Source organism: Monopterus albus, unplaced genomic scaffold (assembly GCF_001952655.1).
Source record: "Monopterus albus unplaced genomic scaffold, M_albus_1.0 scaffold134.1, whole genome shotgun sequence".
Taxonomy (NCBI): domain Eukaryota; kingdom Metazoa; phylum Chordata; class Actinopteri; order Synbranchiformes; family Synbranchidae; genus Monopterus; species Monopterus albus.
Window position 1 is genome coordinate 1096459 of NW_018128014.1, and position 15887 is coordinate 1112345.

General features: G+C 40.0%; 1 protein-coding gene across 4 annotated transcripts in view; it reads left to right on the plus strand.

Annotated features, from left to right (window-relative positions):
* The window catches only part of pknox2 (pbx/knotted 1 homeobox 2), a 100368-nt gene that overhangs the window by 73416 nt on the left and 11065 nt on the right, over nucleotides 1–15887 (plus strand). For all 4 annotated transcript variants that reach the window (XM_020613516.1, XM_020613519.1, XM_020613518.1 and 1 more), the window contains 3 exons: nucleotides 12001–12172; nucleotides 14636–14821; nucleotides 15003–15138. In XM_020613516.1, the coding sequence (XP_020469172.1) occupies nucleotides 12001–12172; nucleotides 14636–14821; nucleotides 15003–15138 (494 nt within the window). The remainder of the gene's footprint in view (nucleotides 1–12000; nucleotides 12173–14635; nucleotides 14822–15002; nucleotides 15139–15887) is intronic.

Sequence of the window (15887 nt, forward strand, 5' to 3'; positions counted from 1 at the left end):
TATATATATATGTAGATAGATATATATTTCTACCCAGAGTTCTTGTCAGGCATCAATCAGCACTGAGCAAAATGTTGTACAATCCATCAAGGCCTCAGAGAAAAAAAGAAAAAGTTCAGGACCAGACATAAGAATAAAAAGAGTTTGCAAAAGAGACATGGTTTATTCAAGTTGTGTGTGTGTACCCAACACCACACACTCAAATGCACACACTGTAACAGTGTGTGCTTCAGACATGTAGCCTGGGGAAACGAGGGCCTTGTTGGGAGCAAACCCAGCAGGACTCCACCACAAAATGGCTTCTAATATATGGGGGTACAGCAGGCCTGATTAGGCAGGCAAACAGTAGGGAGCAGAGAGAGCGACGGGGAAACTCCACCTCTCTCCCACTCTCTCTCCAACTCACACACATATTCACATAAACACATACCTTCACACCCCACCCCCACCTCTTTCTCTACCCCCTTGGTGGCCTGCTAGATTGTTACGAAAGCAGACAAACACCTTGTTCCTTAGATGAGTGTGCTGCTTTGATTTGAGCTTGTTTTTATGCACAGATCTGCATCTGCAAGTTTAATATTTCTCATTTAGAGAAAACTTGACTCTAATGTCAGTAATATCCAAAGTCAAATTTAAAGGATAAGTCCAGCTGAGATTGAATGTTCTTTCTTGACCTTGGAAACAGTAGTTGACAAAAAAAAATCTCACCACAAGGTCCGTTCATTAGGTGTTCTGGGGCTTTTGATTGTATAAACAACCTCCCTCAGGAGATAGAGTTGCACATGTGATAGGACAGTACTGTACATGTGTGTGTGTGTAAAATTTAAGTTTGTCTAGAAACAGCTGTTTGCAGTTTTTAGTTAAACAGGAACAGCTTCATATCAAGTAAGTAATACAACAAACATTTACTTCAAGTGGCAATAATCAGTATAACAATGTATCAAATAATGTGGTAGTGATGACCCTACAGAAAAAAAAAAAAAATCACATGAATATACAACATCCCAGGTTAAGGGAGCTTGACAGCAAATTATCAGCAAGTGATTGAATAATTTCAATCATAAAATGTTATGGTTAGTCCCCCTCGCCTGGAGGGTTAGGGAGAACTGAGGCAGGACTCAAGACTGCTGACCCAGGTGCTAGTAAAAAAGGTGGTTTTAATGGTGGGAAACGTGAAAAAAGGAACAGAGTCGAGGAACACATACTGTACAACCAGGGCTGAGCAAATATGGCTAGGGAGAACAGGATGACCAGGGGAGTAAACAGGCTAACGGCAAAAAAAACAGGAGAGTGAGGATGAAGATGGACAGGTGAATAAACAAACTACCCAGGAGGATTAGCTAACTAAAAAGGAAATCCACAGCACAGGAACTGTCAGCGTGGATACCAAAAAGAACGTCTAGCTAACGTAATGGGAAAAAACATAAAGAGATCCACAGCACAGGAACTGTCAGCGTGGAAAACAAAATGACGTACAATACATACCACGAACAAAGGGCTGTCAACGAGGTCTGCACGTTAATGCTCCGGCAATGGCGGAGCGTCCGCCAGAGGTATAAATAAGGTAGGAGGGTGATTACGGTATGCTCCCCAGCTGTACGCGACAACCCACAAGTCACTAATGACAAAATGCGACACAGCTGAGGTGCTGATCCTGCGAAAACAGCGAGCAGGAGAGAGAAAGGCAGAAGAGAGGCAGGTCGCACCGAGCGGACCTGACATAAAAGCTGTAAAAACCAACTGTATACTACCTGCAAGCAACAAACAAACATAGTTTGGGACTAGCTGGTGAACATAGTGCAGGGTATGTAATTCATTTTTCAAAATGGGGGGAATTTCCACCTTAAATGCTTCACATAGGGGAGATTTATATACTTTGGGGTATAATACTAGTGAGCTTAACTGCAGGTCTTACCTAGTCTTATTTTACCTGAAATTGCATTTCATCAATATGCTCCAATTGAAGGAATTCTCTGAACTGGAATTCTCTTGCTGTAATTTGTCTCTTCCTCCTCCTCTCTTGCACTGCAGTAGAGCCCTTAGTCTTTCTTTTGGTGGCCCCCTTTTCTCTCATCACCATGCTCTATTATTCCCCTGTCCTCTGCCACCTCCACTTTCCACTTGATAACTACTACTGCTCTCAGTGAGGGCCAAGTTCTGAAATGAAATTTTCAGTGCTGAACCTCTGTCCTAGTAATGACTTCAAGTTGATGTTTTGTAACATTGGCAGGTAAAAATGCACAGCACCGTACATTTTACAAATCAAGCAGTTCATTTAACACTTGTTAAGATTGAGCCATGAATATAATCTGAGCCAGTTAGCCTGAAACATCTTTGGACTGCTGCTTCAGCTTTGTAGTGTTATCATTCCCCTGTCTGAGGAATAACGTTGACATCACTGGCACTGCCATTTGCGCTAGTCCTTTTGGGTTCTGGTGTTCTTTATGAGTGGGTTCCACTTTGGTTGATGGAGATTTACGTTGCATGTTTTCGTGTTGGCATCATTAAAACCTGACCGTGCTAGCGAGAGACACTGCAACAGCAGAGGGGACACAGCTTTGTAGAGAGTGGTAGAAGGTGCACCAAGTGCAGTTTATATAGCTACCTGGCATGTAGTATGTTAAGTAGTGTAGTTGCTGTAAATGTGCGCAAAAACTTCCCACACTGTAAGAGCTACAGCGGGAATCAATGAAATTATGTGCAATATCCTCATTCCCACACTGATAGTGGAGCATTTTGCTCAGCGGCACCTCAGCAGTTGGAGGAGACCAAACAGAACTAAAAAAGAGTGAATATTGGACTGATATTAAGCATGCATACACAAACACCACACCAAATGAATGACGATGTTGCTCCATAACTGCTGGATATGTAGTAAGTACTGGGGATGGACATTACACAAAAATTACAGTTGTACCCCAGTTTTGAAGTTCATTTTCAGTACAGTAAGGGGAATAGGCACTAACAAGTTCATCATTTCAGCATAATATGAATGTCAAAGTTGCCAGAAAACCAGTTATTGTAAGTTTTAAATAACTTTTAATCAGGCTTTACTCAAGTCAAAGCAATTCACTTACTGTTCAGACTTCAGATGTGTCAACACTAGTGTAGACTGATTAGTAACACAGGCAGCTTCCATTGTTAAGAAGAAGGGAAAAACAACCAGACTTTGCTAGTTTTGCTTAGGTTTCTGTAACACTGCATATGATAACAACCCAAGTGTGATAGCTCATAGTACTCATAACCATCAGAGCTATTGATACTGACAGTGACCAGTATGTTCATGTTGCTTAAACAATGGGTTGAATGCCAGTGTTTTGCTGGAACTGACATCGGGCTATGTTGGCTTGGGTGTTGAGACAGAAACTTTATTCTTGACTTTGTAAATGCTATTTGACACAAAATAATCTGACCACAAGTTCATTTCACCTCCAGAAAAACTATTGAATTTTAGCACCCATTGAATGACTTAAAAACAATATGTTTTTAGGTGCGACAATAATTTTCAACCTTTAAGCCATGTTCTGTTTTTCCTTTTTGAAGTGCACTGCCCTCTTATCAAACATCAGAAATCAAATAGCACCATTTTTCTCCTCAGCCTCTGACTTGCCAACTATATAGCACATGCCACTAGAACTGCCATGCCCCTCATCTTCATGTTTAAGTCATCACGTTCCCCGCTGGCCTCTGATTCTCCATTTTGGGCTTTTCATTGGTGACCCAGCACGATGCAGTACTGAAGGGTGGGGGACTGTGCTGACTCCACTCACTAGCTGTCCTGTAAATCGCTCTTTTATGGCCCTTGTAATGATCCCCCAGCCGGCAATATCCACTCCGTCGCACTGCAGATAGAACCTGCTGCTTCTGGCAGCCAACACAGGGAGCTCAGGATAGTTGGCATAGGCAGTAGGAGACTGGAAAACACACATGGCATGACCATGCAGACAAACACACACACACACAGACACATGTGTTCTTGTTCATAAAATTGCATGCCTTTTCACACCCCATCTACCTTAATCCCAACTTCCTGTGTAAAGGTCATAGAAAGCGCCGAATGGTAGTGTTTTTACCTCACTCCAAGTTGGAGAGGTCCAACTGTGCGCAATGTTATATCATCAAGGACAGACATTTCCTCATGCAAATCTTGATTGCCTTGGTAGCATTAGCCTTTACATAATTTATTCTAAGCTTGCTGCTAGTCACAGATCACCTGTCACAAGGTAGAGCTTACACTTCTCCTAGAACATCAAGACTAAAGTTGATCTGAGAACCCCATATGGTTGTTACACATATGCACTGAGTGCTTGTCATGTTTTCACAGCAATGAAAGATAAGAACATGACAAATGATGTTTCTTTCTTGCTTTCTTTCATTTTAGCTCCATTAAGCCTAAATGCAAAACACAAAATCTAAATGCATATTTTTTAAATCTGTTAGCAAAGAAAGGAAATGAATTGCAGTATAGAAAAAAGTGAAAGCAAATATATTCTACATCATGCAAATGGATCCATATCAAGCTTATATAAAGCTGTTGTTGTCTGGATAAAACTCTCCAACATGTTATTTACTGATGCCAGCAACATTTCCAACATTTTCAAGTGTGCTGAACAAATGCTGTTTCTTTTTAATGTACTTCAATGTTTCTAAATGTTAGTTAGACTTAGAGTCATTAAATAAGATGTGTTTTGATTGAAGAAAGCAACAGCAAGAACACAGCTGATAAATGAGCAATTTCATTTGGTAGCTGAAGTTTTCGTCGTAGTAGTCGTGAATCAAGAATTTGGCCAGAATTAAAGATGCATAAAGTGAACTCTAACTACAAATTTAGCTGTCTGGATTATGTGGAGAGCATTTTGCATTAGCATACCTGTATGCAATTATTATAAGCACAAATTCCAGGCTCAGGTGATTACCTCTCCCAGCTCAGATCATGTAAATGTCACAAGGAACTACAGTAAATCTCTATAAACATCAGAACAGAGTGTGTTGTGTTAAAAAACAAAGAACTTGTAGAGTAATCTGTCACACTGGGCAATGTTTTTAAATCCATATTCTAATTCATATTCAGTTACAAAGTGGCAAAGACAAGAGAAGCAGTGCCATTATCCAACCGTCGCATCCTGACATATTTTACTGGGTGATCCTAGAGGCATATAATTCCAGTGTATTGCTGCCACCATGATAAAAAAAACTGTTTCCTTATATTAACTTGACCTCTTTCAAGATGTGCTTTTTTATGTCATATTCTCTCACTATTACTAGTTGCAGTACCAAAATTCACTTTTAGCAAGAAAAAGATCAAGTCAGTGTCCAAAAAAAGTGTTTCAATAAATCCTATAATATAGTGTTCTACAATAGCCATGTGCTGGGAGGAGTTTATTGTATGTGTCATGGCTGTGAGCTGCTTTTGTGTGCAAATGCATAATAACTGTATGTGGACTAGGTGTGCAGCTACAACTTGAGAGAGGTCCACACACATGAATGGACACCGACTGCCTCCCTGTCTTGGCAACTCTCATGACAGCTGTCAAGAGAGAAATGACAACATTCACTTCCTGTGTCTCATTCAGCATGAGGCACAGGAAGGAAGCATGTAATATAACTTAATCAAACCATATAAACCAGTCACTGTCAATTTTTCTAGCCAGTGAAGTCTAGAGTGTCTGCTCTTTAAGCAGTGACTGGATCTTCTTCTTGATTTAACAACATATGACAATTTTCTTGACATAACAGCATAAGATCTAACAAGAACAGTTTTCTTGGTTTAATAAAAAGTTCTGTTAAATAACAAGTTAGTCACATGATGTTATAACAAGAAATGTTTCTTATTAACAGGAAATAAGTTGTTAAATGAAAGCTAGTATGTCATAATTCTGCTCACATTTTCTTATTATTGTGTGAAACTGAGAAACTGCTTCTTGTGGTGTCAGTAATACACTGTCATAGCCAGTGAGATTTTATTTTTAAAGCTGCTATGCAATCAAATAAACACTGTGTGCCTAATGAGTCTGTGACCAAGTTTGATCATCTTTACACAGTTGTCTGAGGCAACAGCTTGATGCCCGGTAGAATCACATCTTCATGGCACAGCACATTTTTTTCTTAATGAGCCTTTTTTTAGTAAGACATTCTGCTATCATATGGATTGTTACCTTTAATTACTATATTTGTTCTGTTTATAGCTTGGCTATTGATGTTTATTTTGCAATGCATACATGAGCATTATGTATTGAGCCATAAAGGTGTTGTGTACTCTGCAGCTCTACCCACAGTACTCCTGTACTGCCACATCATCCTGTCAGCAGATGTCTGTGAATAAAGAAGGTTTGTGTTTCTTTCAGTGTCTGCATGATGTTTATGAAGCAAATCAGCTTGTTTTTTTGACTCAAACTGTGTCATTTTGTTGACACTGGTGGACCAACAGGCCACAGTGTTCCTTGTCTATAGATAATTAGCAATCATAGAAAAGAAATAGAGGGTTCAATGATTTCACCCCATTAGCAGAATTAATCTCTTTCTGAAATAAAACTAACACAGAGACTGAATGTGAGAGTAAATAACTTGTTAAGACGCCATCTGCAGTGCTGAGAGCCACCCTCTTCGCTCTATGGGCCCCCTTTTCTTCACCCCAACCCAGACTCTCCTCCACCCCACCACAAGCAGACATTAAACAGACAAGGCAGAGGCGCTCCACCCCTCACAACACCCCCCGCCCTGTTTAGTATTCCTGCCACGTCTGTCTGAGGGAGCAGCATTAAATTGGGATCACGCAGATTAGAGTATAATATAGACGACTATTAAAGGCTGCAAATGAGAGCTGTGAGTTAGAGCCTGAGCATGAGCCCAGTCTGCCTCCATGCCAGGGCAGTCCCCTGTGATATATACTCAGCCCCCCCAAACACACGTCCACAACAATGGCACTGTGTGAAATGAAAATGCGAGAAAAATATGGACGAGTACAAAAATCAATTAGACTAAAAACTACATTCATGTGACTTGTACCATGGACTCAGTACACCTTGTATTTATCCAACGCTTATGTTAAGTGCCTTGCTCAGCGGCACCTCAGTATTCAGGACAGGGGGCACATGCACTGATGTTCTTCTGCCAACGTAGACTCAGTACTGCCTGTCTGGGGACCACACTGAACAGGAACAAGCCTGGTTCTCTAACCATTACCTGCCATCACTATGATCAAACAAACAAACGTCACAGCATGTGTAGAATATTTTAGTAAGGTTCTCAAATAATTATTTAAGGCTGTCTCACCTTTATTTTAGTTCTGAAAAGCAGTGGTCCCCAAACCTTTTTATCACTGCGGACCGGTCAACGCTTGACAATTTCACCGCGGTCCACCTTGTATTTATCCAACGCTTATGTTAAGTGCCTTGCTCAGCGGCACCTCAGTATTCAGGACAGGGGGCACATGCACTGATGTTCTTCTGCCAACGTAGACTCAGTACTGCCTGTCTGGGGACCACACTGAACAGGAACAAGCCTGGTTCTCTAACCATTACCTGCCATCACTATGATCAAACAAACAAACGTCACAGCATGTGTAGAATATTTTAGTAAGGTTCTCAAATAATTATTTAAGGCTGTTGTCTCACCTTTATTTTAGTTCTGAAAAGCACTTTGGTATGACTGTTGTAACACTGTTAAACTGGACTGACATCACCTGGAAATGTAGGTTTTTAAGCAAACTTTGATGAGGATTGTTTGTGGTGTGAACACAAAACAGATAAACCACAGGATTTTAAGATGAGTGATATGGGGTTTTAAGAAAACCATTTAATCTACCTGCTGACCAGTGGCTGTCAAGAAACAGTGGTGCCTGCAGAATATGTTTAGTGGGGGGCCAGATAGGGCCGGTGAAAATTGACATTTGAAAACTGTCGCATTAAAATTCCTCATGTAGCTTTAATGTAACCCAGAATTAAGTTTGAAATTTTTTTACTTTTTAAAAATAAATGTAGGATTGCAGTGGCCTTGCACCGGCCATTTTAGTCCTGAGCAGTTTGGATAACATTATCTTGGGTTTCAAATCCTAAAAAGACTAATTTGCTTTCTGCCTTCTTCCTTGAAAACACTTTTCTACACATGCTGTACAGCTAAAGCCACTGAATAGGACAGTAAGGAAATGTGCCTCCACTTACCCGATTACAGATATTATATGCAGTAACATAGCACCAAGAGGCCTTATCAGAATTCATTTGACAGTGGCATATTGTGAGAAGTTCTCCCGGGTTTCCTCTAAGTCAAAGGTAACATAAAGGACAGTGTGTGAGAGTGCAGAACCACAGAGTGTGGAATAATAATCAGGACAGAATGGGGAATGAGGAGAACACACACCTCTGCTATGAAATATATGAAGTAGCTTTTTAGGGCACAAATATTCATATGCACCAAGACATTTTATTCTCACTTGGGCTTGTGTCCAGACTTTTGACAAATGTTATTGCCTTCTTGTAGGCTGCCACCCTGGCCATTAGGATAGCAGCTTTCTTCCAAGTGGAAATGCTCAATAATGCTGGCATGTAGTACATACAGCAGTGCAGTATGTGGACCATTCCACAGTGTATCTGGGGGATCTTGTGTGAGTGACATTTTTTTTTAAAGGCAGATTTTAACAATGTAGGTGACACTAAGATCTTGTTGTGATCTCTTGTTGAACCTTGTGCATATGCTTAGCATGTCCTTTTGGGAATGTCATCAAGCTGCCATGCTATTAAAGTAGAGCAGAGCTGTGAGGAGCACTTTGGAATGGACCTTCTCTCCACTCACTGTCCATTAATGTTTTTTTGCAGATGCATGGTAAAAGAACTACAGGCAGATTGCCTCTTTTTATAAAGATATAAGACTCTGTTTATATGAGAGTATATAAATCAGAAGAAAGACTAAAGCCCTATTAACAAGATTTATTATAAAGTAGGTGGGGTGATTTCAATATTACCTGCACTGGTCAGTGACTTTAAACTTGTCAGGAGCTCATATGATTGTGTTTGTTTATTTTCCATCCCACTGGTCAAATTGCCTACTGTTGTTTGACAAATCTATTGGTATTTCTGTTTTTTAAGGCCAGGAAAATCTACTTTTGAAAAGTGTCTCTGTGAGTTTTTATGCAGAGTTACATTTATGACGACCATACACCTAACAACTTCAGACAAATTCCTAACATCAGACTAAAATCACGATTCTTGCTACGGTCGTATCATCTTAATCGTTTGGTGTGAGGTGGTGATCCGAGCTGTTTTAAGTCAGTCTTTTTCTTGTCTTGATGTTCTGATCAATTCAAACATGAGTCACATTCCAGTGACTCCGTGTCTTGGAAGGCACAGTTCTATTGGGCCATTACAAAGGAGGAGAAACTGATGGAGTTGTGGCGTGAGCAAGAGTGCCTGTTTGACGTGCCATCCAATTTGTACCATGACAGACGGGAGAAAGAGAAAAGGTGGACAGACCTAGCTGTCCCCTTTCAGTCATCCAGGGTTGTGTCCGCATTCTGCGTGCCTTCTCCTCTTCTTTTTGGCTGTTTTCTCCAATCAAAAGTAGTCTGCAGAGAAATCTAGTTGCACTCTTGCAAATAGTGACACTGCAAGTTCCCCAGTCTTCAAAAATCATAGTCTACGACTAAAACCTCTGACTAATCACACATTGTCATGTGAGTGGGTGTCAGACTTTAGTCTTTTAAAAGTTTTTTTTGAGTCTTATCATAGTCTTCTAGTTTAAGGCCATCTTTACTCAGCAGCCATGTTTACAGTCAAAATGCTTATGCTGATGTCTAGCAGGTGTATACAGTGCCGAGCTCACTATCTTAGATGTAGGCCAACCAAGAGACCAGCACTGCCAATCCTAGAGTTGCACTGCTAAACACAGTTATACAGTCAGGTCCATAAATATTGGGACATCGACACAATTCTAACATTTTTGGCTCTATACACCACCACAATGGATTTGAAATTAAACGAACAAGATGTGCTTTAACTGCAGACTGTCACCTTTAATTTGAGGGTATTTACATCCAAATCAGGTGAACGGTGTAGGAATTACAACAGTTTGCATATGTGCCTCCCACTTGTTAAGGGACCAAAAGTAATGGGACAATTGGCTTCTCAGCTGTTCCATGGCCAGGTGTGTGTTATTCCCTCATCCCAATTACAATGAGCAGATAAAAGGTCCAGAGTTCATTTCAAGTGTGCTATTTGCATTTGGAATCTGTTGCTGTCAACTCTCAAGATGAGATCCAAAGAGCTGTCAATCTGTCCATAGGATGTTGTTCCAGAACTGTGAAGGCTTTTTTAGATGTCGTTTGGCAAACTCTAATCTGGCCTTCCTGTTTTTGGGGCTCACCAATGGTTTACATCTTGCGGTGAACCCTCTGTATTCACTCTGGTGTCTTCTCTTGATTGTTGACTTTGACACACATACACCTACCTCCTGGAGAGTGTTCTTGATCTGGCCAACTGTTGTGAAGGGTGTTTTCTTCACCAGGGAAAGAATTCTTCGGTCATCCACCACAGTTGTTTTCCGTGGTCTTCCGGGTCTTTTGGTGTTGCTGAGCTCACCGGTGCGTTCCTTCTTTTTAAGAATGTTCCAAACAGTTGTTTTGGCCACGCCTAATGTTTTTGCTATCTCTCTGATGGGTTTGTTTTGTTTTTTCAGCCTAATGATGGCTTGCTTCACTGACAGTGACAGCTCTTTGGATCTCATCTTGAGAGTTGACAGTAACAGATTCCAAATGCAAATAGCACACTTGAAATGAACTCTGGACCTTTTATCTGCTCATTGTAATTGGGATGAGGGAATAACATACACCTGGCCATGGAACAGCTGAGAAGCCAATTGTCCCATTACTTTTGGTCCCTTAACAAGTGGGAGGCATGTGTGGTATGTGTGTATGGATGTTGTGTAACATACAAACAATTAAATATCAAGTGTCAACTGCAACTTCAACAGGGAAAAACACACTCCTAGTGGGAAGCTGACAGAGTCAGCACTGATATCGCTCTGATTTGGACAAATATCTCTCCAAAGAGCTGATGTACTTCAGATCTTTGATGATCAGACCAGATAGAGAGATCAAACCTCATAGCTACTGAAAACAGGTGGATTTTGGATTCCTAACATGTTGATTAAGACTGTGTCTACCTGTCACTGACAGGATTTGACAGTGAGAGTCAGTCAGAGGCTTTATTCTGAAATATCAAGGATTAAAGCAAAATGACAGAGAAGCATCAACATGTCACTGAATAAAATCTTCTCTTGGACTTTAAGGAATTGATCCAAGACTTCTCTTCACAGCAGGCCAAAAGAAAGCATATGGTCTTGGCAGAACATATTCAGCTGACCATGTTCCATGGTAAAATGTTTCATCTATTCTTAGCCTGTATTTATTTTACCAATAGAAACAGGGTGATGTAAAGTGACTGGAAAATGTTTGCTGCTTGCTGCCAAGGAAAAATCCCTGGTTAAACAATTTGTATCTTGCATTCTTGGGCTTATTTCTCATAAACTGAGTAACAGTAACTGACCAAACACAGACACTCTCACACCGTGGCAACATAATCCACTGGAGTTTCATACTGTAGCAGAAACAGTTTCAGCTTTGTGTAAAATATAAGCAGTAAGTGTCCAAATATTTGCACTAGCTGTTTAAAACCAAAGAGAAAGAGCTTATTTCTAGATGTGATATTTTTCTTCCACAACCACAGTCACACAGGCAGAAACCAAGCTGCCCACAGAAAGAAGTTGGTTAGCTATATGTCTACGCGCACAGCATTCTGGGAAATATAGGGACTCACCAAACTGAGATAAACAGAAAAAGCAAGTTAGTGGCTACACAACAACAATGAATTGCAGCACACAAAATTCCAACATCAGCTACAATGCATTAAATGTCTTGTGATGGGACATTAGAAATGCAGTGGTAAAATGGACTACTAATACTCCTTCAGATAAACAACAGTACGATCTGCGCCTCTCTTTTGTTCTCCACAGACATCCTTTGTTCCCCCTGCTGGCCTTGTTGTTTGAGAAATGTGAGCAAGCTACACAGGGGTCTGAATGCATCACGTCAGCCAGCTTTGATGTGGACATTGAAAACTTTGTGCACCAGCAGGAGCGAGAACACAAGCCCTTCTTCAGTGAAGATCCAGAGCTGGACAACTTGGTAAGACAACGTCTGGGACACGTAATGCATTATCATTATTAATACTTCAGTGAGCTAATTTATGGAACATAATGTATCTCATATATAAATAAATAAAAATAAGGGAAGACAATGCTATAGCCGTAGAAATGCATCATTACTACTCCTAATCATTCTCTCCTTTGTCATGTAATCTTCCTCATCCTACCTTTGCACTTCCCCTTGTACAACAGCTAGCAGTAATTCCAAATTAAAAGAAGGTGGATGCTGATCATGTTCACTGAGAAAAGAGGGGGTGGAGCTGAAACCAGGCAGAGTGAGACAAAGACAGAGACAAGAAAAAAAGTGTTCTCCTGCCATTACAATACTAGGAACGGCAGGTTGACAAGTGCTGAACAGTCAATTAATCCTGCATCTGTGTGTTTTATGAGGCATTGGGTGTGAGCATCCCTCCCAGAGGGCACTAACTCTTCCACAGGGCAGTTATGTTACACTGGGCCTGAATGGCTGCAGTGGGTGCAAGAGTTACTGTTCTCTTGATTAAGCAATCACAGTTTAATTAGCTGATTTATCTCCTCCTGGCCAAGCACTTTTCTGTCCATTCTGTTGACCTTGAGTGGTGACTTTGAGGGAGCACATTAAAGTGTGCAGCACATAGCAAAGAAACGCCAGGGTGTTGATGGTCATATATCTGTTGAGGAGAAGAAACAGTACAGTATGGTGCCAAACACTAACCGAATAATGCCTGTTATTAAAAACTTGTCTTACAAACAAAACTGGGTTAGACCAATTTTGCCAAAATGTCATTAAATATAGTATTTCACATTTTAGAACAACATTTAAATAACATTCAAATTATTTTCCCCATTTGCTATTAGAATTATTAAAATATTAATAGAAATATTGGACATCTAGAATATAGGAAATGAAATTGGCCCCAAGGTTTTTTCTAGCAACACAACTCCAGTGAATTGATCTTTTATTTCAGACATTTGTCCATCAGTGCCATCTGCCTTCAGTTTCATAGAGCCTGCTCTCTAACTCTGCATTCATTCAAATTACTTGAAAGTGTCTGAGCAGACCAGTAATTCTGTTGTGTTAGGGGAGCTCTTCCTCAACTTCAGAAGTGTCTGTGTGTAAAACCGGCTGCAGCCTTCCATATCAACAACTCCTTTAGGCTGTGTTTCACTGGAGACTCTCAATGCCCCTGGTTGTGTGAGCACTGCTTGAAGGTCTTTGCTTGCATTCCAAAAACTCAGAGTCCCTGCAATTAGTGGGAATTATGCAGAAAGGTATGTTATTAGTCACACCAGTATAGTGGTAGAGGTGTGGCTTAGATTTTGTAGGGATAGAACAGAAATTCTGAATTTAAAAAAATACTTTTTAAAAACATATTTTAGCATAAAAGTTCATTTTTGTCCACTGGGAACAATATATGAAACAAAACAGCATCTCCATCTCCATTCACTAAGAAGATGACCTTGAGATGCAGGAGAAAGCTTCAAATAGATAGTGAGAGTATGATTTTGGTATTGTAAGCAATGCCTCTGATGGAAAAGCCAACGTAATAGACACCATTTTATACTTTATGTGAAAGAAAAGGTTATGTGAGAAGCATTGTGAGGATTTAAACCACAGATGTCATGCTTGTTTTTGGCTAAAGAGAAGAAAATACAGGCTGGAGGCTGGAGAAGCTTAAAGTTTGTCCTCTCAGCATTACATATTAGATGTATTAAGACATATCAGACTTGGCGTGCTGATTTTGAGCTTTGGGAAAGTGAAGGCTGAAATGATTACAATCTTCCTGTATACTTGTAATCAATATGCATGACTGGAAACCAACTGAATGACACTCCTTGTTCATCAGTACAAGAAATTGCTGCATGTCACTTCCTCTCATCACATGTCACCCTTTAGGACAGTCTGTAAACACCTCACCTCAGTTTTTCAGTATTTGGTGTCCAACAAAACTTGTTTTGGATTTTTTTTTTCAGTTAATGTGGTCATTTGTTATTTCCAGGGTGATCACCTGTGCAGCTGTATAATCTCTCCAGTTTTCATTAACCCACTTGGTTGTTCGTAGTAAATGATTTTTTAGTAAAAGCACTTAAAATTTATTAAATAAAATAAAGCTTTCAAAATGCCACAATATTTGGTTGATATTAAACAGTGCAGAAAAGCCATTAAAAGTCATATTTAACACTTTAATAACATCATGTAGATACAAAATAAGATAGTAAAATATATAATAGTAAGATGATTGGCTTTTAAAATTAACCAAATATCACCAAAACTATTCTTGAATTTTCACCTTGTTGGAAAAATTACTGCTATGTTATAAAATGCTGCCTACAAACTCCTTACAATTGTGCACAGAATCTATTAAAAATCCATTCAGTTGTAGTAATTTATAATATCCATTAAAACCCACTAAAGTACATTAATAATAATTTTATTTTTACGGTTTGCCTGTGTTTCCTTCAGATGGTAAAGGCCATTCAGGTGTTGAGGATCCACCTATTAGAGTTAGAGAAGGTTAATGAGCTCTGTAAGGATTTCTGCAACCGTTACATTACCTGCCTGAAAACTAAGATGCACAGCGACAACCTTCTCCGCAATGACCTGGGAGGACCCTATTCTCCATCACACACCAGTCTCAGCATGCAGCAGGTCAGTCACATACTCTGTGCATCTTACGCTTCCTTGATGATATCCCTCTGTGAGTTGCACTTCCCAAGATACAGCTTGTCATTTATCACCAGGTAGATTTTGCTGTTGGGAGTTTTTCAGTCACAAACAGTAGAGGTACTCCCTTACATTTGCTCACCAGTGTCTCTCTGTGATCCCCCAGGAACTAATTCAGACCTCCTCTCCATCCATGACCTCTGTCTCCAGCTCAGTTAACCCTTCAGGGATTGTGGTGCCCACCGGGGGTCTGCAACAGGGCAATGTCGCCATGACAACCATCAACTCTCAAGTGGTACCAGGTGAGCATGAGTTTACACATACAAACATTAAAACACTGTGGCCCTTGCACATATAAGATTCATTTTGGCTTGTGTTTTTCTGGTGCAATGTCACACTTAAAAAGTGGCATACTGACTATTTGAACTATTTTTTTACATTGCTTAGACTCTTCATAATAACATCTGCTAATAACTTTGATATCTGTGATACTTGGATTGGGTAGGCTGTCAGACTGTTCTGGTCAGACAAGCAGTTTAATTTCACACAGTGAAACCTCCACATTAAAAGATAACAATCACACTTCCTGTTACAGCACACCTATTTTTACACCTGTCCAGTGTTATTGATAAATGGGAATGCAGTATTTGAGCCCCTTATTGCCCCAGTGGACAATATTAAATAATTCCATTTGCCAGGAATGAACTGTAGTACTTAAAAAAGCATTTAGATGTACACAGAATTTAGCTTGTCTGAATGAATGAGTGTAATATTGTGACATTCTGATATTGAAAACCTAATGGGAATAGTGTATATTTATGCTGTCACTGAATGTATTATTCAGAATAAGGATGTAGAAAATGTTACTTCACACTTAAATGAATATAGACATGCATTAATGCAGTGGCATTCTGATTTTTTTCTTAGTAGAGGATAAATGGTACACAGCTAATATAACACAGATTTTGACATCCCTCCAGTCCACAAATGAATTACACATCTTTAGTCTTTGGACCAGGGTGATTCAATCATGGTTTCTCCATCTCCAGCT